The 23,436-nt window shown below is 54.3% G+C and overlaps 3 protein-coding genes across 5 annotated transcripts; 2 read left to right on the top strand and 1 right to left on the bottom strand.

Annotated features, from left to right (window-relative positions):
* Window positions 1-211: 211 nt before the first annotated feature.
* On the bottom strand, window positions 212-7,255 carry ABHD8 (abhydrolase domain containing 8). Its single transcript, XM_086408545.1, has 5 exons — window positions 7,098-7,255; window positions 5,114-5,861; window positions 2,766-2,936; window positions 2,404-2,620; window positions 212-909 (listed from the first exon to the last, which is right to left on the bottom strand). Exons 2-5 carry the CDS (start codon window positions 5,851-5,853, stop codon window positions 739-741), a joined length of 1,299 nt encoding a protein of 432 aa, XP_086264671.1. The 5' UTR covers window positions 5,854-5,861; window positions 7,098-7,255; the 3' UTR covers window positions 212-738.
* MRPL34 (mitochondrial ribosomal protein L34) lies at window positions 7,050-10,332 on the top strand. Of its 2 annotated transcripts, none has more exons than XM_086408552.1 (2): window positions 7,050-7,168; window positions 9,388-10,062. In XM_086408552.1, the coding sequence occupies exons 1-2, from the start codon at window positions 7,065-7,067 to the stop codon at window positions 9,602-9,604; spliced, it is 321 nt and encodes a 106-aa protein (XP_086264678.1). In that variant the 5' UTR covers window positions 7,050-7,064; the 3' UTR covers window positions 9,605-10,062. The 2 variants fall into 2 exon arrangements, with proteins under 2 accessions (XP_086264678.1, XP_086264677.1); XM_086408551.1 differs by lacking the exon at window positions 7,050-7,168 and adding an exon at window positions 9,084-9,178 and having other exon boundaries at window positions 9,388-10,332.
* Window positions 10,333-12,819: 2,487 nt separating this feature from the next.
* Window positions 12,820-22,876, top strand: DDA1 (DET1 and DDB1 associated 1). Of its 2 annotated transcripts, XM_086408549.1 has the most exons (5): window positions 12,820-12,932; window positions 20,087-20,167; window positions 20,392-20,443; window positions 21,139-21,200; window positions 22,177-22,876. In XM_086408549.1, exons 1-5 carry the CDS (start codon window positions 12,930-12,932, stop codon window positions 22,285-22,287), a joined length of 309 nt encoding a protein of 102 aa, XP_086264675.1. In that variant the 5' UTR covers window positions 12,820-12,929; the 3' UTR covers window positions 22,288-22,876. The 2 variants fall into 2 exon arrangements, with proteins under 2 accessions (XP_086264675.1, XP_086264676.1); XM_086408550.1 differs by lacking the exon at window positions 20,087-20,167.
* Window positions 22,877-23,436: the final 560 nt, after the last annotated feature.

The following is a 23,436-nucleotide window of genomic DNA, read 5'->3' as shown; positions in this document are numbered from 1 at the left end:
GACTGTCTTCTGCTCCGGGAATGCTGCCCAAGCAGGCCCTGTGTTTTGAGAAGGGAGGTGAACTCGGAAAGCAAGCCTGGACCACCTACACCCTCAAGTCTTTGTGGGTCAGCCCTGAAGGGGAGGTACTTGAGTCAATTCAGTCTACACTTGGGGAAACTGAGGCTCAGGGTGGCCCTATGCTGTGGTCACCCAACACAAGTCTGGAGGCTCAGATTGTCACTTCTTTTTATTGAGTTACAATAAGAGATGTGCAGGTTCGGTGGCTCCAGCCCCCTCCCAAGCCCTCCCTACTTGGGCAACAATAGCTCCCAGCGCCAAGGAATGGGGGATCAGGGGTCTCGGGCATTGTGGCGGGGGTCCCGAGAGTCCCCGTGGGGCTCGTGGGTCCTAGGATCAAGCACGGTGGACACGGAAGACAGCGGGGTGGCGGCCTGCCTCGGCCCTGGCATTGTGGGGGAGGGGGCTTCTGTACAAGGTCACCCTCCGCGGGGGTCACTGCTGCGGCCCCGAAACACCGATGGGCCCCACAGGACTAGCAGAATCCAAGTGTGTCCACTTGGCTCCCACGAATGCCGCATCGTCCGGCCCAGCCGGCCAGGGGGCGTCTCCCTGACCTGACCCCGCCCACTGGAGCGAATGGCCCGCCCACCTGGTCCGTGCTGCAGGACCCAAGCCGGTTCAGGACTCTTCCTCCCGTTCTTCGGCTCACTAAGAGATACCCGGCCAGCTCAGTGGCTACTTCTTTTCCTCTGGGGGCGCAGGCAGGGGCTCGGGCAGGGCCTTGGGCGAGGGCTCGGGCTCCCAGAGCAGGAATTCGTGGAGCAGCGTGTTGACGGTCTCCGGACACTCCAGCATCACCATGTGACTGCCTTCATCGATGAGCTTCAGGAAGGCCAGGAGCAGGATCTGCAGAGGAGGCGAGCTCAGAGTGGCTAGAGCCAGGACCCGGGAGCTCAGGGCCGCTCAACCCCTATCTATGTATGGCCTGCAGCATCAGGAAGTCCTTCTTGCAATCTACCCTATATTCCTTCTTTTCCATATAAGGGGGAGCTAAAGGATGGCCTGTCACCCTCCATGCGTTTTAAGTCGCTTCAGTCCTATCTGACTCTCTGCTACTCTATGGGCTATAGCCCGCCAGGCTCCTCTGTTCATGGGATTCTCCAGGCAAGAATACTGGAACAGGTTGCCATACCCTCCTCCAGGGGATCTTCCTGACCCAGGGATCGAACTGGTGTCTCTTAAGTCTCCTGGCAGGCAAGTTCTTTACCACAAGTGCCGCCTATGAAGCTTGGCCTGTCATCCTGCTGGGGCCTAATTCAGTATTCATTCATTTTGCCTTTCTTAAGTGCCTACAATATGTCCAGAGCAGGATTTTTCAACTTGGGCACTCATGGCATTTGGGGCGGGATCATTCTCTGAGATGAGGGCTATAGGATGTTGAACAGCATCCCTAGCTTCAATCCACTAGATGCCAGCTGCAGCATCCCACTCCCCCACCACAGTGTGACAAAAATCTCTCCAGGGAATTCCCTGGTGGTCCAGTGGGTAGGACTCTGCATTCTCACTACTGAGGGCTCAGGTTCAATCCCTGGTTGGGGAACTAATATCCCACAAGTTGCATGGCATGGTCAAAAATAAAATAATAATAAAATTAAAATAAAACCAGACATTGCCAAATATCTCTAGGGAGCAAAGTCATCTCAGTGGGAACTCACTGAGAGTGACAGACGGACAGTCTCTCATGCTAAGGTCGGGTTTCTCAATCTCCACAGGATAGACACTTGGCATTGGGTCATTTTCTGCAGTGGGGCTGTCTTGCTCCCTATAGATAACTGAAGAGCATCCCTGGCCTCCACCCACCAGGTTCCAGAAGCACCTCCCTTGCCCACGGTCATGACATGTCTGCAGACATTTTCAAGTGTCCCCTGTGGGGCAGAATCATCCCTGGTTAAGAACCGATGGTACAGAGCTATTCTAAGCACTAAGGATCCTAAGACCCTTTCTGGGGACTCTGATCTAAAGACTCCCACTCACTCTCTTGCAGGATTATGTTGCCCATCACAAATCCCAGCTGTGAAGAGTGCCTTTTTTTTCTTTTGGGCCACACCACATGGCATGTGGGATTCTAGTTCCCCAACGAAGGATCGAACCCATGCCCCCTGCAGTGGAAGTGTGAAGTGCTAACCACTGGACCGCCAGGGAGGTCTGGTGAAGGGTGCCTTTTAGCAGGCAGAGGGGACAGCACATAATCCAAACTCCTGTCCCAGGCAGCCCCACTTTCTGGACTCCACCTTTGACTCTCAATCTAAGCTCTGATGCCCCTCGGGCTGGAGCACAGAGCAGAGTCCCCCTGCGCTGTGCAGGGGGGATTTAAGGGGTGTGGTGACTGGGGTGCCATACCTCAGCCATGCGCTGGTCTTCCTCCACTGGCACAAACTTGTCGTGCATGCCATGGACAAGCAAAACCGGCACGGTGAGCTCAGCGTGGTAGACCTCGTCGCCCTCGGGCCAGTACTGGCCGCTCATCATGGCCCGAAGCACAAAGGAAGACACGTTGAACGCGTTGCCCTCCTTCAGCAGCTGCTTTTCTTTGGCCCCTTGGCGGGCAAAGCCGGCCCTGGGGGTGGGGGGTGGGTGGGGAGCACTGCTGGAGCCCTCAGGCCATCTCAGCCACCAGCGGTGCTCCGCATGCCAGCCCCAGCCATGTAGCCTCCCCTCCCATCCAGCTTGGGGAGATGTTGGGGCAGGGCCGGGTCACTCACTTGAGGAAGCTCCAGGCCAGACAGGGCGACAAACAGTGCAGGACGCACGTGGGCATGTTGAAGACAGAGCAGAGGCTGGGCTCCAGGGCCGTGGGCCCGCCGCCGTTGATCATGATCACCTTGTGCACCAGGTCTGGGTACTCGTGCGCCAGGAACGTGCAGAAGGAGACGCTGCCCCACAGGCAGATGGGGGGGAGGGTCGAAAGGCAGCGGTCAGCAGGATACAAGCAGCGAGAGGGTGAATGCCCTCCCCTCACCCAGAGGCAGGTCCTTGATGGCCAAGATTCTTCCCGTGGGGTCCATGAGCACCAAATGGGGGTGAGGGAAGGGAGGGGCAACCCAAATGCCCTGAAATTGTGCGACTGTGTGTGTGTGTGTGTGTGTGTTGAAGGTGGATTTTTTTTTCTTTTGGAGAAAGGATCCAAATACAGAACTTTTATCAGATCCTCAAAGTCATCATAACCCCCAAAGAGGTAAGAATTACTTATTGTCAAGTGTTGGGAAAGCTATTTGATTAAACAAAACCTTTGGCTTCTCAGAGAATGTCACTGTTTCCAGTGTATCCCTTCCCTTTAAATCTGCCTGCAATGCAGGAGACCCCGGTTTAATTCCTGGGTTGGAAAGATCTGCTGGAGAAGGATAGGCTACCCACTCCAGTACTCTTGGGCTTCCCTTGTGGCTCAGCTGGTAAAGAATCCTCCTGCAATGCGGGAGACCTGGGTTCGATCCCTGAGTTGGGAAGATCCCCTGGAGAAGGGAAAGGCTACCCACTCCAGTATTCTGGCCTGGAGAATTCCATGGACTATATAGTCCATGGGGTCACTAAGTGTCGGACACCGTTGAACAACTTTCATTTTCACTTCACCTTCCCTTTAAGGATCTTCTCTTATTGGCCTCTGGGTTTGTCTCATCTGCCTGCTTTATGCAAGGTGGAAGGGTGCAGGTACCTCTCATTACCCTGAAAGCAGGGTTTAGGCAAATGACGGCCTGAGGGCTAGCTGCTTGTTTCTGTTGTTAAACTTCACTTTAAAATTCTGTAAATGTGTACAATAGCTTATAAATAAAGATTTACTGGAACAAAGCCACACCCAAACAATTGTAAATTTGTTTACAATTATGTCTGCTTTCCTCCTTCTAGAGTGGTAGGCTTGTGAAGTTTCAACAAAGACCAACCATAAGGCCTGCAAACCTAAAGTATTTACTCTTTGGCCCTTTGAGAAAAAGTTCGCCGACTCCTGCTAAAAAGAGGAACAGGATACAAGCAGAAGTCAAAATGGACTTGACTGTGCCAGTGACTCACTGTGTGTCCTCGGGCAAACTCCTTAACCCCTCTGACATATCATCTCCACATCTGTGACACAGAAACTGTGCTGACCTCATAGGATTGTTATGGGGTCACAGGGGTTTCCACACATGGGTGTGCATTTAATGGAGGAGTCATTATTGTAAGCATCTGCTTTGGGGTATGTTTTCATATGAACAAATAGGAGCTATGCTACTGGCCTTCCTTTCTTTTATGTAACATTTCTTTTTCTTGTCTAATTGCATGCACTACAACCGCGAAAACAATGGCTCTCAACCTGGCTGGCTGATCAGACCCTGCCTTTCATCCTAGGTGAAGGACAGAATGGTACCACTTGGCAGTGATCAGACACCAAGACCCAGAGCCTTCCATGGTGTGGGCTCTCATCTAAATGCCCAGGTGGTATTATCTATCACCCCTTTAAGGGAGAGTACATGCATATTAAGTCACTTCAGTCATGTCCGATTCTTTGCACCTCTATGGACTGTAGCCCTCCAGGCTACTCTGTCTGGGAGGATTCTCCAGGCAAGAATACTGGAGTGGGTTGCCATGCCCTCATCCAGGGGATCTTCCCAAGCCAGGGATTGAACCTGAGTCTCTCCTGCATTGGCAGCCAGGGTTCTTTACCACTAATGCCACCTGGGAAGCCCTTAAGGAAGAGTGAATTAAAGTAAACTGTACCCTTGTAAACAAAAGTTATGAGATTCCAATTAGTCTTTGCTTAGAGCCCTTTGGGTCTCCAGAGCAATTCTTGAATTTAATAGAAGACAGTGGTTTTCAGCTAGGGGTGATTCTGCCCAGCAGAGGACCTTGGCACTATCTACAGGCATTTTTGATTGTCACAGTCATCACTAGACCATCATGCTAGTTCAGGGATGGAGACACTGCTTTAAAACAATGTGAAACAACAGTATTTGTGGCAGGAGTCCATGTGTTGTAGATGTTAGTGGGATTTTTCAAAAAGGGAAATCAATATTTTGCGAGTGGGTGTGGTTCCTGCCAGTCCCCACCCCTCACCCTCATCCCCACCGCAGCATTGGCTCACCCATAGGAATGCCCAATGAGCACGTTGCGCTTCTTGGCATAGCGCTTGAAGATTGCACGCATGTCCTCCGCCAGTGCATAGAAGGTGTAGGCGGCGGCCACTTGGGGCGCTGAGCTGGCCCCGTGGCCGGCCAGGTCAGGCGCCACCACCTCGTAGCCCAGACGCACAAAGAAGTCCAGCTGTTCCTTCCAGATGGCCAGGGAACCGCCGACACCGTGGATGAAAAAGAGCACCACGTCAGCCTGGGCGCCCTTACAGCTGGTGATGCGCTTCTCACAGTCAATGTGGATGGTCCGCTTGGGGCGTCGGGCTCGCCGCCGCCGGCCACCACTGCCGCTCCCAGCACTGCCTGGGACCGAGCGGCCATCGCTGCCCGCTGGGTCCGCCAGCTCTACCTCAAGGGCGGCTGGTGGCTCCCCGGAGCCATTCTGCCCGTGCAGGAGGTCAGCTCGTGGTGCCCGGCCCAGGTTCTCCACCAGTAACCGCCCATTGCGGTACACGGTGATTCTGCGCTGGCAGCGGACCAAGCCGGACTGGTCCCCCTGGGCGGCGTCCGACAGTGGCGGAGGTGGGGTCGGGGCCGGAGCGGGTCCCGCATGCTTTACCCGCAGCACACGGCCAGGTTTGACCTCCACAAATGTGTAGCCATCGCTGGACTCCACGCTCTCCAGTGGCCCTACTGCATTGGGTGGCGCGCCCAGCAGGCAGCAAAAGATCCCATCGGTCACGCCGGTCAGCATGGTGTGTCCTGTGAGTGGGGGTGACAGCCAGGTCAGAGGCTGTCTGAATAGGAAGCCCTTCATGCCCACACTACCCACTCTCTATATCTGGGGTGGGTGAGCTGCACTGGGAGGCCCTGTCTAGGCCCCAGTTTAGGGGTGGTCAGAACCAGGCACGGACTGAGATGTTTTGTCTGTTCAGTGCCTGTGTGGTGGTCAGCCAGCCCCGTGGGTCAGCCTAGTCTACCTCAAAGAGAAGGCTGTGGCTATGGCTGACAACAAGAGGCATCCATGGGGAAGGTGGTAGAATTGGGGGTTGGGGGGCTTCCTGGAGAAAGGGACATTGTGGCAAATGTGACCCATCCCTGAGGACCCTCCAGCTCAGGTTTATAACTTATGCCTTCCTAAATCCGTTCATTCATTTGTCCATTCATTCACTCATGCACTCTTTTGTTAACTCACTTTCACTAAACCAGCATAACTTGAAGGCTCCAAAGATACCTTAAAAATATGCAGATCCCAACAATGAGCCCCCATCCCAGGCCTCTAAACGTGGTTTCTTAAAGTTAAGTCCCTGGGAGAGGAGTTTCAGGACTGAGCTCCAGAAGGCCTTACCCAGCTCCCTAAGATCATGGGTGCAATGGGTCTGTTTCACAGACCAACAAGCTGAGGCCCAGACACTCTGGAAAGAAGCTGCTATGTCCCCACTGGTCAGTACCCTGGATTCTAGGGAATGTGATACACAGCCTCCAGTGGTGGAGGTGAGGATGGAGCCCTGGCTGGGGGCCTCCAGGCCTCCATTCCCGCTCCCTGGGCCACCCCCCGCCCCGCCGTGGCCATGGCAACTGCAGGCAGTTACATAACTCGAGGGGGATACTCGTGCAGCGCACCCACATTGTTTAGGCCCTGATGATGGGACCAACCCTTCCCCGTCCCCATCCTGGGCTCCGCGGGGATAATGAACGCCGAAATTCCAGCCTGCGGTAGCCCATACTTGCTGGTGGAGGGGGAACAGGCCGCACCCCCCGCCTCCGGCGGGGTTCCAACCCGGAATTGCGAAGGGGGGCGCAAATGCGCCATGCCAGCCCCCTTCCACAGAGCCAGGCCCTCAGCTCCTGGGTGCCCGTCAGCCCTGTGGCGGGATCGAGGCCACTGGGGCACCGCGGCTTTCTAAGAGCCCGAGGGCGGGCTTTGTGGACACCCCCTCCAAAGTGAAAGATCTAGGGGCCTCAATGTCCCTTTCCCACGGTCCTCTCCCTGCTCACCTCATCGAGGGCCCTGGGACCCGGGGCAGGGCAGAGGGGTCCCGGGTAGAGAAGCCAGCGTCCGCCTGCAGGCGCCGTTTACATGGTGGCGCGGGGTCTGCCCGGGCACGTCTAAGCGGGCTGGCACGGGCCCGGGGCGGTCAGCACGGGGACATCCCGCTACCTCCAAGCAAGCCGGCCCTTTAAGTGTCTCCCCGGGCGGGACCGTGAGCCGACTGACTGGCGTCTCGGCCAATCGCAGCTGCGTAGTGACCTGGCCTAGTTAGACTGCCAATCAGACTCGGAAGCTCCGGGATTAGGGCGGGCTCTTGGGGCAACGGCCCCGCCCAGCTCAGGGGTTTACCGAGGTGGAAGGAGAGATTGGGCCTGGTCCAACGCCGAGAAGGGGTCGGAAACTGAGGACTTCCGGGCCCCTGGGAGGTAGCAACCGGAGCCCTCCTCGCTGCAAAGAGGATTTCCTCGGCCAGCCTCAGCCTCCGTACTGGCCTGTCTCCTCTACACGTCGCCCCAATGCCCCTTTCTCTAAGCTCACCTTTTCTTTCTACAATATCGCAGATCTTTGCCATTTGCAAAGGAAATTGCAAAAGGCGAGGAAACAGGCTCATAAAGGGCACAAGGTCACAAAGTAAGCTGGAGGAGCAGAGATGGGACTTGGGACTACGGCTGTGTGACTCCAAGTCCTGCAAATAGTTGTTCTTTAAACCATTAAACAGGTATCTTGGAGCTATTAGGAATTAGTTTCACAGATAGGCCATTTTAACTGTTAGTCAATTTAACTGGTGACTCTGGTCCCAGCTGGAGCCAGAGAGCCCACAATTCAAATTCAGCTTCTGCCGTTTGCTGATATATGACCTTGGGCAAGTCCCTTCCCTGAGACTCCATTTATTTCTTTATGAAATTAATTCCCTCTCCCGCATGTGTTAAAACTCTTAGCGAGGAAAGTGCTCCATATGTTATTGACATTATTATTGTACTGCTGTCGTATTGTAGTGGTTTGCTAAATGATGGTGGAGGTAGGATGGGCTTCAGATGACAAGGGGTTAACCATCCCTTGCCCACTCCTATCCCCTGGAATTTGCTGCCGGAGCTGGATTAGGTCCAGCCACCCACTCTTGCCCACTCAGGGTGCTCCTGGGAGACTACAGTTTTATTCATGCAGAAAAAAAATTCCCCGCCCCCTCCCCAAGGTGGGTGATGCTGCGGGGCGGGGGCGGGTTGGACCAGAGGGAGGGACTGGAGTCGGGGAAAGGAGAGTATCTGAAGAGGATTTTTAAAAGATGAACAGGAGAGCACCAAGCAAAGGAGGGAGGGTGTGTGTGTATGTCGAAGGCAGGCTTCAAATGCCTGTCAAATATTTTCCCTGGGGCAATAAGGCGCCATAGAGGGTACGTAAGAAGGGAAAGAGCTCAGGTACGAGTATTAGAAAAATAGAGACTGAAAGGGGACACCACCAAGGGCAAGCCTGCAATCCTTGAGTTCTGCAGATTGAGAAACTGAATGACCACCCCAAGGACATCCAGCCAACTCCATCTCAGACCTCCTGGGCTCCCCGCCAAGGGGCGGAGACTTGGCTGAGGCGAAAGGAAAGCTGCCAGCCAGCTGTGCGCCATCTGCCTTGCTCCCTCTGGGGGTGGGAGATTGAACCAGCCGTTTCCTGAGGCTGCCACCAGCTGCGCCACCGTCGCCCCCGGGCACCCTCTGCAGGTCTACCAGAGAAGAAACTACAACTCCCAGCAGACCCAGGGAAATAATGTTTTGTAGGCAAGCGCATGCGGAGAAGGCGCCGTTCGCCTGCCGCCTGCTGGTCCAGAAGAAGAACTACACTCTCCTGAGGGCAAGGACGCTCACGCCAGAGGTGCGTTGCGTCTACGTAGAACTACAACAATGCCCAGGGAAATGTGGGCTCCGCTGTAGAAGAAACTACATTTCCCAGAAGCCCTCGTTCCGCAGCTGCGGAGCCTATAGGCTGCGGAATAGCTGGAAACTGACGGCGTGCTGCGGCTGAACATGGCTTTCTCGGTCGGATCGGTCGGTTGCCTGTTGGGCCCCGTCAGTAGGTCAGCGGGGCTGCTGGGTGGCAGGTGAGTCTTCATGGGGACAGCTTCTCAAATCTGGGAGTAAGAGCGGCGTCGAGGGCTGCCTCCAGGTATTTACCAGTCGCATGACCTTCCAGTGCCCTGCGAACTCCTCGAGTACCTTTTCCTTTCAGGCTCCCTCCCGGCTTTGAGCTCCACGCGGAAGTCACACAGCGCCCTCTCTGACCTTTCTCTCCGTCTCTCTGCTCCCGCAGGTGGCTCCAGGGTTCCCGGGCCTGGCTGGGGCTCCCCGACACCCGGAGACTCCCCGTCATTCAGCAGACCAGGGGCAGGACGCGCGGGAACGAGTATCAGCCAAGCAACATCAAACGCAAGAATAAGCATGGTTGGATCCGGCGCTTGAGCACGCCAAACGGCGTCCAGGTCATTCTTCGCCGCATGCACAAGGGTCGAAAATCATTGAGCCATTGAGGAGTGCGACGTGGCGGCTGGATCTCCCCATTAAAGCATTTCCCTCGCTTAGTCTGCGGCTGTTTTTGTGGAGAGCTGGGGAGCAAAGAGTCGGACACGACTAAGCGACTGAACTGAACTGGGGAGCAGGGACTACTGGGACGGACATGAATCCTTCTCTAGGTTTCTCGAAGAGGGAATGGGAAGTCAGACCTTGCCAGAGTGCCTTTTTACGCTCTTGAATTAGGAAGACTTTGGAGCAATAGTCCACAGATGGTACAGCGAACACTTTTGTAACCCCGTACATAGCTGAATTCACAATTCGTCCTGCCCTCTCCTGTGAGGCAGATCTAAATATTTCAGAATGCACCTCTCCAAAATAAGGTTCCATTAATACATATTAACAAAACTTTTCTCAGCTTAAAAAAGTCAACAATTCCTTTATGTTGTTAAAAGTCTAATAAATGTTCAAATTTTCACTTGTCTTATAAAATGTCATAATTCCCACAAGTTCTAGGAAGGCTTGTGAGCGGTGGAAGGGGTTTGAACTCTCCACATGCCCCTTGGGTATGGGCACTGTGATCTGGAGCAAGACCTTAGCCCTCTGAGGTTCTTTTGGTTCCTGTAAAAAGGGACTTCTCTGGTAGTCCAAGTGGTTAAGATTCTTAACTTTCCCAACTGCACGGGGGCAGGTTCAATCCTGTATGCTGGGTGGCGTGGCCAAAAATAAAGTAGATTCATCCTTAAAATGAGATGCTCATTTCTTCTTTGTTATCTTGGTGGTGGTGGTTTAGTTGTTAAGTCGAGTCAGACTCTTTGCAACCCCATGGACTATAGCCTGCCAGGCTTCTCTGTCCATGGGATTTTCCAGGCAAGTATACTGGAGTGGGTTGTCATTTCCTTCTCCGTGTTGTTGGAGTAATAATATTCTGTAACTTACTGAGTACTTCCTCAAAAAGTCCTTGTATCCAGGCTGTAGGCTGGGGGTGGGGTTTTGTGGGGCTTCTTCATACCCAGGCAATTTGGACTCAGTTCACCATGGAGTCAGGGCTGGGAGGATGATCGTGAGGATTGTAGAAGCCCAGAGGAGGCACTGGACCTTGCCTTGGGAAGAAGGCAGTAAGACAAGGCTTCTTCGAGAAGGTGGTCCAAAAGGAGAGACTGGACGAGTCAGGATAAAAGGTGGACGAAGGAGGCCGAAGAGTCCCAGAATTTTGGGGCAAGGAGGCGGGACTGGATCTTTGGGCTACTGAGGAGCCATGGGAAGTGTTTCAGAGATAGTCTATTCCGTCAGTTCAAAGATAGTCAAACGACTAGTGGGGAAGTTTCAGTTCAGTTCAGTTCAGTCGCTCAGTCGTGTCCGACTCCTTGCGACCCCATGAATCGCAGCACACCAGACCTCCCTGTCCATCACCAACTCCCGGAGTTCACCCAGACTCACATCCATCGAGTCAGTGATGCCATCCAGCCATCTCATCCTCTGTCGTCCCCTTCTCCTCCTGCCCCCAATCCCTCCCAGCATCAGGGTCTTTTCCAATGAGTCAACTCTTCGCATGAGGTGGCCAAAGTACTGGAGTTTCAGCTTTAGCATCATTCCCTCCAAAGAAATCCCAGGGCTGATCTCTTTCAGAATGGACTGGTTGGATCTCCTTGCAGTCCAAGGGACTCTCAAGAGTCTTCTCCAACACCACAGTTCAAAGGCATCAATTCTTGAGTGCTCAGCTTTCTTCACAGTCCAACTCTCACATCCATACATGACCACAAGAAAAACCATAGCCTTGACTAGACGAACCTTTGTTGGCAAAGTAATGTCTCTGCTTTTGAATATGCTATCTAGGTTGGTCATAACTTTCCTTCCAAGGAGTAAGTGTCTTTTAATCTCATGGCTGCAGTCACCATCTGCAGTGATTTTTGAGCCCCAAAAAATAAAGTCTGACACTGTTTACCCATCTATTTCCCATGAAGTGATGGGACCAGATGCCATGATCTTCGTTTTCTGAATGTTGAGCTTTAAGCCAACTTTTTCACTCTCCACTTTCATCAAGAGGCTTTTGAGTTCCTCTTCACTTTCTGCCATAAGGGTGGTGTCATCTGCATATCTGAGGTTATTGAGATTTCTCCCAGCAATCTTGATTCCAGCTTGTGTTTCTTTCAGTCCAGCGTTTCTCATGATGTACTCTGCATATAGGTTAAATAAGCAGGTGACAATATACAGCCTTGACGAACTCCTTTTCCTATTTGGAACCAGTCTGTTGTTCCATGTCCAGTTCTGACTGTTGCTTCCTGACCTGCATACAAATTTCTCAAGAGGCAGATCAGGTGGTCTGGTATTCCCATCTCTTTCAGAATTCTCCACAGTTTATTGTGATCCACACAGTCAAAGGCTTTGGCATAGTCAATAAAGCAGAAATAGATGTTTTTCTGGAACTCTCTTGCTTTTTCCATGATCCAGAGGATGTTGGCAACTTGATCTCTGGTTCCTCTGCCTTTTCTAAAACCAGCTTGCACAACAGGAAGTTCACGGTTCACATATTGCTGAAGCCTGGCTTGGAGAATTTTGAGCATTACTTTACTAGCGTGTGAGATGAGTGCAATTGTGTGGTAGTTTGAGCATTCTTTGGCATTGCCTTTCTTTGGGATTGGAATGAAAACTGACCTTTTCCAGTCCTGTGGCCACTGCTGAGTTTTCCAAATTTGCTGGCATATTGAGTGCAGCACTTTCACAGCATCATCTTTCAGGATTTGGAATAGCTCAACTGGAATTCTATCACCTCCATTAGCTTTGTTCATAGTGATGCTTTCTAAGGCCCACTTGACTTCACATTCCAGTTTAGATATGCTGAAACCTAAAAGGTTGGAACCCTGGGGAAGAGGCTGGGAGTGTTACGGCGGGTGCCCATCCTTCCAGGGCTGCTGTGAGAACCCCATGAACCACCATATGAAAAAGCGTAGCAAATGTTAGAGAGCGGCGGGACCTCCAGGTATTGCGGACTACAAATCCCAAGGGGCTTTGGGGACCCGGCCTCCACCCATTTCCGATTTCACCGCTCTCAGCTTGCAAGTCTCGGGCGGGGTTTTGCTCTCTCAACGTAACTTGACCACGAAGGAGGAGGCGTGACGACCAATGGGCGAGTGGTATGGCCGGATCTGGCCAATGGGGGGCGCAAAGGCCGCGTAACTTGGAGGCGGAGCCAGAGGGCAGACCAATGATGGAAGGGCGGTCGCACCATCAGCTTAGGCTGCGCAGTGGCTGGAAGTTACTGTGCGGCGGCGGCTAAGAAGGCGGCTGTGGTGGCGGTGGCGGCGGCTGAGGCGGTGGCTGAGGCGGTGACGGAAGAAACAGAAGATGGTGAGAGTGGCCGGCAGGGCCGTATTCCCCCTCCGCTCGACAAAATGGCGCCGCGGGCCCACCCATTTCCAGTAATCCCTGAGGCCCCTCACCGCCCTACCCGGCCCCCTCGGGCCCGGCCCCGCCCCTCCATCTGACCTGTGACCTTCGATCCCCCCGGACCCTGCTGTGAGCTTCCTGCTTACCCCACCCTGGCTCCATCTTCGACCCCTGACCTTTTTTAGGCTTCCAGGCCCTGACAACTCATTCATTTCCGGGTCGCGGGTCCCCCCGGAAATCGCCTGGTGGATGGGGATGGGGTCCCCCAGACCCTGGAACTCAGGCCTAGTACTCCGCGCCCCGGGCCTGGGCCTTTTCAGTTCGGGAGGGTTTGGGAGGCCGGCCTGAGCCTCGAGGCGGGGAGGGGGCTTGACATAGTGACAAGCGGGGCTTTGTCGCGGAAGGAAGTGCGACATCGCGAACTGCCCTGGTCCCTCAGAGCCCTAACCCCACCCCCGACATTCCGGCCCCGACCAGCTGGAAGAGGGAGCAACTTTATCTCTCCAATCACCAGGCCCTTTCCCTGCTAAATGGGGGTAGCAATAGTCCAGACCTCATCGGGTTGTGATAATTTAGGGAACTGACGTCTTAAAGGGCTTGGGACAGTAAACGCTCAGCAGATAAGCTGGGTGACTCGGGGATGGTGACTTTCTCTCCCAGCTGTCTCCTCATCTTGAAGTGGGGATGATGCCAGCGTGTAGTTGGGAGGTTAAAATCCCCCTTGGGCCACTCAGTCATCCTGGGGTTTGTGTCTGGTGGTTCTCTGGGGTTCAGTCTTTTCACCTGTGAAGTGGGACCCAGCCTTAGAGTTGGGCTGAAGTCCCCTCCATTCCCCCCACTATTTGGCATCCCCAGGGCTGACAGAGGTGGTCGAAGCTTTTGTCAGGGCAAATCAAATAGCACTATCCCTGGACTCAAAGGTGTAGTCCTTAGGATGTCATGACTTCTTGTCAGGAAGAGTATGGGAAAGTGGTAAGTTGGTTCCTAGCAGGTAGGTCCCCAGGCCTGGGAGTTATCTTCGATTGCTCGCTGCAAACCTTATTGCCTGCGTTCAGTCCTTAAAGAGGGTTCTGTTGGCTCAGCCACCAGAACAAATTCTGAATCTATCCATGGCTCCCCACCCTGGTCCAGGCACTGCCACCTCCCGCCTGAACGCCTGCCAGCCTCCTACCTGGTCTCCTTGCCTCCATCCTGCCCCACTGGCAGTCTGTAATGCACCAAGAACCAGAGGGCGCTTTTAAATATGTCAATCAGATAATACCACCATCTTGCTTACAAAACATTCCGGGAGCTTCCTGCTGTCACCCCAATGAAACCCACCTCCCCGCTCAGCCTCCAGAGTCCCCCTGCTTACCTCTGTGGCCTCATCTGTACCCACTTCACCCCTCTCCCCATGAGCTCCAGCCACTGTGGGCTTGTTTTCACATCTTCACATTCCAAGTCCCTGCCACCCCAGGGGCTTTGCGCCTGTTACTCCTTCTGCCTGGAATTCTCATCCTCCCAGGAATATCATCCGCCAGAGGGCCCCTTTCTGACTGCAGGAGACCCCCGTGTCTCTATTTTCTGCACACCATTTCTTTTCCTCATCTTGCTTTGGTTGGGTCACTGGCAGGCTGCCTGCACAGGGACTGGCGCACCGATACTCAGTGAGTGTTTGCTGAAGCAGTGGACAGCTTCTGGGCCCAGCTGTAGCTGGGATTTGTCTTGCTGAGGTGAGGATTTCTCCCTGTGTCTGAGGCTTCATTTTCCTGCTCAGCTAACAGGAAGTACAGGTCATCCTGTCTGCATTAATTTATTCAGCACAGACGCACTGCTGCTAATAATGCTCAGTTGATGCTACCACCTCAGGGCTGCTCTGGATAAAGCTATTTCTCCATATTGTCTTACTGGAGCTCAGAACAACCCTGGTTCACAGCAGGAACAGCCAGGCTGGGAGTTCACCCGCCCCAGGTCACACAGCCAGGGAGAGGCCCGTCCAGCATTCAGTGCAAGCCTGGGGCTCCGGAGCCTCTCACCACTCTGCCACCCGGCCGCATGTGATCCCTGTCAGGGGCCCAGGGTTGAGCCAACCCTGCCCTCTGCCTCAGGGAGGGGACAGTCCATGAAGGAGCTGGGCGTGTAAACAGATGGCCTCGTTGGGGTGGGTGTGAGCATGGCTCCCAAGGTGTGGGGAGAGGTAAGGGGGAGGCGGGGTTTGAGCTGGCTGGAGAGGTTGGTGGGTGTTCCCCCATGGAAAACGGAGGGGCATTGGTGGAGGGTGGCTGAGGCTGGGGAGGAGTGTGGCAGCAGGCTGGCATGGGCTAAGCCCCGCCAGGGCTGTGGAGGGGGACCCCGTCCTCTCCTTTCAGGTCTGAGGCCTGCATCACTGGGCCTGGGCCTCCTCCCCACCCCCTCCGCTGCTGTCATGGGCCTCACGTGGCACCTCGTGGTGCCCTGTCCTTGTGGCCACTCGGCTTTCACCACACGCTCTTTGATCCACACCCGTGTCCCCATGCACTGGCTGTTCCCAGGGGCCGGGGGTAGGACTGCTGTGACTCCCCGCAGTGCCCTCGTGCCTGGCGTGGGGCCCGCCACATGGCTGGGTCCCGAGAAAAGCCTGCCAGATGGATGAAGCAGATCCCATGGTCTGGAACTGAGCTGAGGCAGGGGTCCTGGGACAGGGAAGGCACGTGTGAGGGGCTCTGGGCTGACTTCGGGGCAGTAGGTCACTCAGATATGAGGGCCGCCTCCTCGGTGGGAGCAGGAGGCTCATCCCGCTGCCATCTTGCTTAGGCCCAGCAGAGGGAGAGGTTGGTCCCACGAGGTGAAAAACCCTGTTCCTGCCTGCCCCATAGGGGGATGGGGGATCCCCTAATGGCGGCTTCCCCGAGGGCGCAACCCGCAGGAGACAGTCACGGCAGCGGAACACCCGAGGGAAGGTTCACATGGCCTGCAGGCTCTGAGCCTCGGCTTTTAGGCGGGGAAGTGGGGGCACTGGCGTCACGGGAACAGGAGCTTACCTCCAAGACTGGGCAGACCTGGATTCAGCCAGCTTCTTGTTTCCCTTTGGGGCTGGAGGACCTCTGACGAGTGTCATGTGAGCTTTCTGCCTCAGTTTCCTCGACTGTATGAGGGGGTGCCTCCAGCTTGGGGGGGCCCTGGTCCTCCCCCTCTGTACACCTCCAGGCCTGAAGGCAGTGTTGCTGTCCTGCTCTGCTGGACGTCAGTCATTGCCCCAGGCTCTCAGCTGTCGTTCCTCCCCAAGGCTCTTGTGCCTCGGTTTTCTGAGGCGGACACAGCTTCTGTTGGCCTTTGTTCCTCACATCTTGTGGCCAGAGACCTGACCCCCACCCAGAGTCAGGGTCTTCCCCTTCCGGAGCACACAGCTGGTGCCAGCATGCCAGGGAAAAAGGACTTTCCACGAGTCAGGGCCATGGGTGAATGCCGTTGCTGGCTCCCTGGCACCTTGCAGACCTAAAGCTTCTGGCGCCTGAGCCCTTGCCCCAGGCAGTGGGGTGTGAGGGGGCAGGGATGGCCAACCTGCTCCCTTTAGGCTTCTGCCCACCCTCTCCCCAGGCATTCTTCCCTCACAAAGCAGCCTTTGGATGTGGGGACCCCAGGAGCAGCTCCCGAACTGACTGTCGTCCCCACAGTGTTTGACGAAGAGCTCAGATCAGATCAGATCAGTCACTCAGTCGTGTCCGACTCTTTGCGGCCCCATGAATTGCAGCACACCAGGCCTCCCTGTCCATCACCAACTCCCGGAGTTCACCCAGACTCACGTCCATCGAATCGGTGATGCCATCCACCCATCTCATCCTGTGTCGTCCCCTTCTCCTCTTGCCCCCAATCCCTCCCAGCATCAGAGTCTTTTTCAATGAGTCAACTCTTCGCATGAGGTGGCCAAAGTACTGGAGTTTCAGCTTTAGCATCATTCCTTCCAAAGAAATCCCAGGGCTGATCTTCAGAATGGACTGGTTGGATCTCCTTGCAGTCCAAGGGACTCTCAAGAGTCTTCTCCAACACCACAGTTCAAAAGCATCAATTCTTCGGCGCTCAGCCTTCTTCACAGTCCAACTCTCACATCCATACATGACCATAGGAAAAACCATAGCCTTGACTAGACGAACCTTTGTTGGCAAAGTAATGTCTCTGCTTTTGAATATGCTATCTAGGTTGGTCATAACTTTCCTTCCAAGGAGTAAGCATCTTTTAATCTCATGGCTGCAGTCACCATCTGCAGTGATTTTTGAGCCCCCCACAATAAAGTCTGACACTGTTTCCACTGTTTCCCCATCTATTTCCCATGAAGTGATGAGACCGGATGCCATGATCTTCGTTTTCTGAGTGTTGAGCTTTAAGCCAACTTTTTCGCTCTCCTCTTTCACTTTCATCAAGAGGCTTTGAGTTCCTCTTCACTTTCTGCCATAAGGGTAGTGTCATCTGCATATCTGAGATTATTGATATTTCTCCCGGCAATCTTGATTCCAGCTTGTGTTTCTTTCAGTCCAGCGTTTCTCATGATGTACTCTGCATATAGGTTAAATAAGCAGGGTGACAATATACAGCCTTGACATCCTCCTTTTCCTATTTGGAACCAGTCTATTGTTCCATGTCCAGTTCTCACTGTTGCTTCCTGACCTGCATACAAATTTCTCAAGAGGCAGATCAGGTGGTCTGGTATTCCCATCTCTTTCAGAATTCTCCACAGTTTATTGTGATCCACACAGTCAAAGGCTTTGGCATAGTCAATAAAGCAGAAATAGATGTTTTTCTGGAACTCTCTTGCTTTTTCCATGATCCAGCGGATGTTGGCAACTTGATCTCTGGTTCCTCTGCCTTTTCTAAAACCAGCTTGCACATCAGGAAGTTCACAGTTCACATATTGCTGAAGCCTGGCTTGGAGAATTTTGAGCATTACTTTACTAGCGTGTGAGATGAGTGCAATTGTGCGGTAGTTTGAGCATTCTTTGGCATTGCCTTTCTTTGGGATTGGAATGAAAACTGACTTTTTCCAGTCCTGTGGCCACTGCTGAGTTTTCCAAATTTGCTGGCATATTGAGTGCAGCACTTTCACAGCATCATCTTTCAGGATTTGGAATAGCTCAACTGGAATTCTATCACCTCCATTAGCTTTGTTCATAGTGATGCTTTCTAATGCCCACTTGACTTCACATTCCAGGATGTCTGGCTCTAGGTCAGTGATCACACCATCGTGATTATCTGGGTCGTGAAGATCTTTTTTCTACAGTTCTTCTGTGTATTCTTGCCCCCTCTTCTTAATATCTTCTGCTTCTGTTAGGTCCATACCATTTCTGTCCTTTATCGAGCCCACCTTTGCATGAAATGTTCCCTTGGTATCTCTAATTTTCTTGAAGAGATCTCTAGTCTTTCCCATTCTGTTGTTTTCCTCTATTTCTTTGCATTGATCACTGAAGAAGGCTTTCTTATCTCTTCTTGCTATTCTTTGAAACTCTGCATTCAGATGCTTGTATCTTTCCTCTGCTCCTTTGCTTTTCGCTTCTCTTCCTTTCACAGCTATTTGTAAGGCCTGCCCAGACAGCCATTTTGCTTTTTTGCATTTCTTTTCCATGGGGATGGTCTTGATCCCTGTCTCCTGTACAATGTCACGAACCTCCATCCATAGTTCATCAGGCACTCTATCTATCAGATCTAGGCCCTTAAATCTATTTCTCACTTCCACTGTATAATCATAAGGGATTTGATTTAGGTCATACCTGAATGGTCTAGTGGTTTTCCCTACTTTCTTCAATTTAAGTCGAATTTGGCAATAAGAAGTTCATGGTCTGAGCCACAGTCAGCTCCTGGTCTTGTTTTTGCTGACTGTATAGAGCTTCTCCATCTTTGGCTGCAAAGAACATAATCAATCTGATTTCGGTGTTGACCATCTGGTGATGTCCACGTATAGCGTCTTCTCTTGTGTTGTTGGAAGAGGGTGTTTGTTATGACCAGTGCATTTTCTTGAGAAATGCACTGGTCGTAACAAAGAAAAGAGTTCAACCAGGTTTAAAAAGCTAGCACTGACAGACTGAAACTTAGGTTTCTGAGTTTTCACAAGACTTGGAAGCTGGGTTGACCCTGGGCTCTGTCTGGGTCCTGTGTGCATGCAGCCTCTGAGTCCCAGCTGCCCTTTCCCCTTCGCCCAGGCTCCTGCTCCCCCAGCTCCATGCATTGTCACGGGGTGTCTTAGGGCAGACAAGTCTCTCTCCATCCCAGGACTCTATCAGAGATGCCTAAATGGAGATGAGACCAGGAGTTTTATCTCCAACAAGCACAGAAGGCAGGTCTGCAGTTGGATGGCCTGGGACCAGTTCCCCACCCTGCTGCTCACTCCTGACTTGACATAAGTGTCTGTTCCTTTTTGAGCCTCAATTTCCCCACACCTCTTGGACTTCCCTGATAGCTCAGTTGGTAAAGAATCCGCCTGCAATGCAGGAGACCCTGGTTCGATTCCTGGGTCGGGAAGATCTGCTGGAGAAGGGATAGGCTACCCACTCCAGTATTCTTGGGCTTCCCTTGTAGATCAGATGGTAAAGAATCCACCTGCAATGCGAGAAACCTGGGTTTGATCCCTGAGTTGGGAAGATTCCCTGGAGAAGGGAAGGGCTACCCACTCCAGTATTCTGGCCTGGAGAATTCTGTGGACTGTATAGTCCATGGGGTCGCACAGTGATGGGGCTGGTGTGAGGACTGGGCATTCCTAGTTAACTCAGATGGTAAAGAATCTGCCTGCAGTGCAAGAGACCTGGGTTCAACCCCTGGGCTGGTGGTCCCCCAGAGAAGGAAATGGCTACCCACTCCAATATTCTTGTCTGGAGAATTCCATGGACAGAGGAGCCTGGCAGGCTACAGTCCATGCGGTCGCAAAAGAGTCAGCCACGACTGAGCAGCTAACACTTTCACTCTCATGGGAGAACGAGCCCTAACCCCGGGGTTGTTTGCTCCTAAGAGTAGACACATCAGGTAGCCAGCCCAAGGGCGAGTTCTAGAAAACGTGACCAATGGGACAGAAAGAAGGAAGCGGAAGCTGTCTGGTAGCCCGCCCTGCCCCGGGTGCTCTGGGGGCAGCCCAGCCTGCCACCCGGTTTCTCACTCACCATCTTCCTGTCTTCCAGGCAGATTTTCTGAAAGGACTGCCTGTCTACAACAAAAGCAATTTTAGTAGATTTCATGCCGACTCTGTGTGCAAAGCCTCGGTGAGTACGTAGGCCATAAGCTGCCTCGAGGGAAAGGGTCGGGATGACGTGCAGCCCGAGGGTCAGAGTCTTGTCTGGAACAGAGACCAAGCTTCAAGCCCAGCCCCACTCGAAATCGTTGCATGTCTTTTAATCTGCCTGGGAGTGAGGGTGCCAAGTTGAGGTGTGTGGAGACCGAAGACCCGCCCACTCTCCTAACCCATGCCTTCCCACCCCTCTTGCAGAACCGACGTCCCTCAGTCTACCTGCCCACTAGGGAGTACCCGTCTGAACAGAGTAAGTGGCTGCTGTCCTGTGCCATCCCGGCTGGTGAGGGGAAAGGCCATGGGGTGGTACAAGAGGGGACTGTAGGAAGCTGGGCCACTCCCAGCCCTTGGGAGCAGCCGGAAGCCTGCCTTGCCCTGGGACCCTCCTGATCTCCCCACCGGCATCTACAGTCTGACCCCATCGAGTCAGATGGGCCCCACCTGGCTCCCTCCAGGTGGGCAGCCTGGGGAGTGAGTGTCTGGAAGAGGAACCTGCAGGGAGAGGCTTGGAGCCCGCAGAACAGGGGGATCTCATGGTTATTTGTTGTGGTCCTGGTGTGTTCTTTTAACTGTGAAAAAGAACCCCGGACCTTTCTCTGCTCACTCTGCAGTCACTGGGGCTCGGTCACGTGGATCTGTGCTCCTGGTCTGTCTGGGCAAATAGGAGATGGCAGGCCGGGGCTTGTTCCCTGCCCGAGGGTGGAATCTGAGCTCGCTTCAGACTCCACCTGGGAGGCCGGGACCCCGTCGCGGCAGCTGGCTCAGGCTGCTGCTAGTGGCAGTGCTCAGGTTGGGGGCTTTTTGGCTTCTGGGAATCTGCTCCTGGGTTGGGCGTGTGACTTGAGTCCCAGAGAGTCCACCCAGACAGTCCAGAGGCCATGTAAGGGAAGGCGGTGCCAGCTGGGGTGGCCAGCTTCTCCCTACAGCTTTGTCTTTCCTCCTCAGTCATCGTGACAGAGAAAACAAACATTCTTTTGCGCTACCTACATCAGCAATGGGACAAAAAGGTAAAGCGCGTGGGGGTGGGTGCTGGGCCTCGGGGAGGGACGCAGTGCCCAACGGGGGCTGAGTTGGGGAAGAGCGCTGGTGGCTAGGGGACTGAGTGTTCAGGTTGGGCCGCGCGGGCTGGGTAGGAGTTTGCCAGATGATCCAGGAGAGGGAAGAATGCTCTAGAGGAGAGAAGGGCTGTTCCGAGGCCATGGGGCTCTGGTGCCTGGGGACAGGCAGGGGCTTGGTAAGCTGTGCTGAGAGGCCTGGCTCCCCAGAGGGTGTGGGGAGCACGGCCCCGGTGGCAGGTGGACGTGGGTGCTGTTACTTAATCTTCATTCAATGATGAAAGGCTCACGTGATTAAGAAATTCAGGCCCCACTGGGGTGTGTAGCTGAGGTGAAAAGTCATCTTCCCCACAAAGGGCCATCTTTCGGACAGGATTTTTTTTGCTGTCTTGAAAATCTGCCTGTGTAGTTTTGCCACATGGTCAGGTGGTCTTATTTCCTCTAATGCTGACCACTGGACAGTGACCTGCTCTGGGCTAGGTTGACGGGGACCCCATGATGCAGTGACTGCTCGGAACACCCCAGCCCCCGGGCTCCACAAGCCTTGCTCCGCACAAGCGAGGGAAGGAACTTTTCCCAAGTCAGCACACTTTCCCTTTCTATGGCAATTCGGGGGCCTCCCCAGGCGGCTCTTGAGTGCCCTTCACCCTCCGGCACAGCAGGTGGCATCTCTGTCTGAGAAATGGGCCACGTGGGGGTTCACTGAGACGTCGTGGTGACTCCATGATGCGCCTGTCATAGGCTGGGGTCCCCAGTGGCTCGGCAGGGCAGGTTCAGGGGACAGAAGGGTCTGCCCGGCCAGGGGCCCTGGATCAGCCCAGGCCCAGCTCAGGGAGGCACTGGAGCCCTGGAGCTGCAGAAGCAGCCTCAGACTTTAGGCACTCCCCCATGGGGAAGCTCACGGCCGCTCTGCTCCCCTGCCCCCCAGAATGCCGCCAAGAAGAGAGACCAGGAGCAAGTGGAGCTAGAGGGCGAGAGCTCGGCGCCGCCCCGCAAGGTCGCGCGGACCGACAGCCCGGACATGCACGAGGACACTTAAGACTCACGCCCCCCTCAGGCGCCTCCCATCTTGTCTGCTCCTTGCCCACCTGCCTTGTGTAAGCGACCCCGCCCCACCCCTTCGCCGGCCCGCCCATACCCCTTCCACACCACTTCCAACCTCATAGGAGCCAATGTATTTATTTTCCTTGAGTTTTTATTTATGCTGTAAAACGCACCAAGCGATGGTTACAGGGGACGCCAGACCCAGTAGTGTGATGTTGGTAGACGCTTTAAAACAAAAACAAAAACGTTGTTACTCACCTCCCCCTGTCCCCTCCCCTTCCTCCTCTTGCCCCCCAGTTCTCCTCTGGAAAACTGGAGCGTGTCTACAAGGGTCCAGAGCCGGGACCCCACTGCGGCCGGCCGGCAAGGGTGGGGGCCCTTCTCCCAGCGCCCACCTCCCGGTCCGGGCCTTAAAGACTTTGCCTTGTCTCGAGTTCCACCGGGACCTATTCTGTGCCCAGACCTTGCTCTGAGCTCGAGTAAGGGGGAGAAGTCAGCCCTTCTGGATCTTTCTCTTAAGTCATTTTATCATGGACTAGTGCGTGCTCCGTGTCCACCCCAATAAAAGGATCTTTCCTACCCGACCTTGCGTCTTTGCTCGGCGTGCCTCGGCACCAGAGGACAGAGTCCCTGAGAGTCGTCCCATCGTCACCAAGAGGAGCCAAGAGGGGCCTCCAGACACTGGGGCCCCAGAACCAGCTGGATCCTCTGTTGGGCCTGCGTGGCCATCTTGCTCAGAGTCAAGACCTGCCTGGACCCTCCCCTCGGCCTCACCCGCATCACAGTGTCCCCAAGGACCAGGACACCCTCCCCCATCCCCGCCGGAAGAACGGTCCATGCTGCCAAGGATGGAGCTGTGGTGGGCTCCATGCCCAGGACATCAGCGAGCAGGGCAACATGCCCACCCACCATCGTGGAAACAGGTGGCCTGGCCTCCCGCCTTGGCTCAGAAGGCGGCGTGTGGAGCGCCAAGGAAAGCCCAACCCCAGTGCCCTCGGGCAGCAGATTCCTTGGCCAGTCCTGGCCACCAGCTGGGCTGGGTTTGGGGCTGACCCCAGGGAGGTAGGGGGCATTCGGGCTCCAGGCAGAAGGTTCAAGGCCCTGAGCACCAGGGCACAGGGCCAGGGGAATGCCACTTCTAGCC

The sequence above is a fragment of the Bos grunniens genome, chromosome 7, assembly GCF_055505025.1.
Source record: "Bos grunniens cultivar Pamir isolate PY7600 chromosome 7, Bosgru_T2T1.0, whole genome shotgun sequence".
In the NCBI taxonomy this organism is placed as follows: Eukaryota; Metazoa; Chordata; class Mammalia; order Artiodactyla; family Bovidae; genus Bos; species Bos grunniens.
The sequence above is the reverse complement of the archived record's forward strand: the minus strand, read 5'-3'. Positions and strand labels throughout refer to the sequence as shown.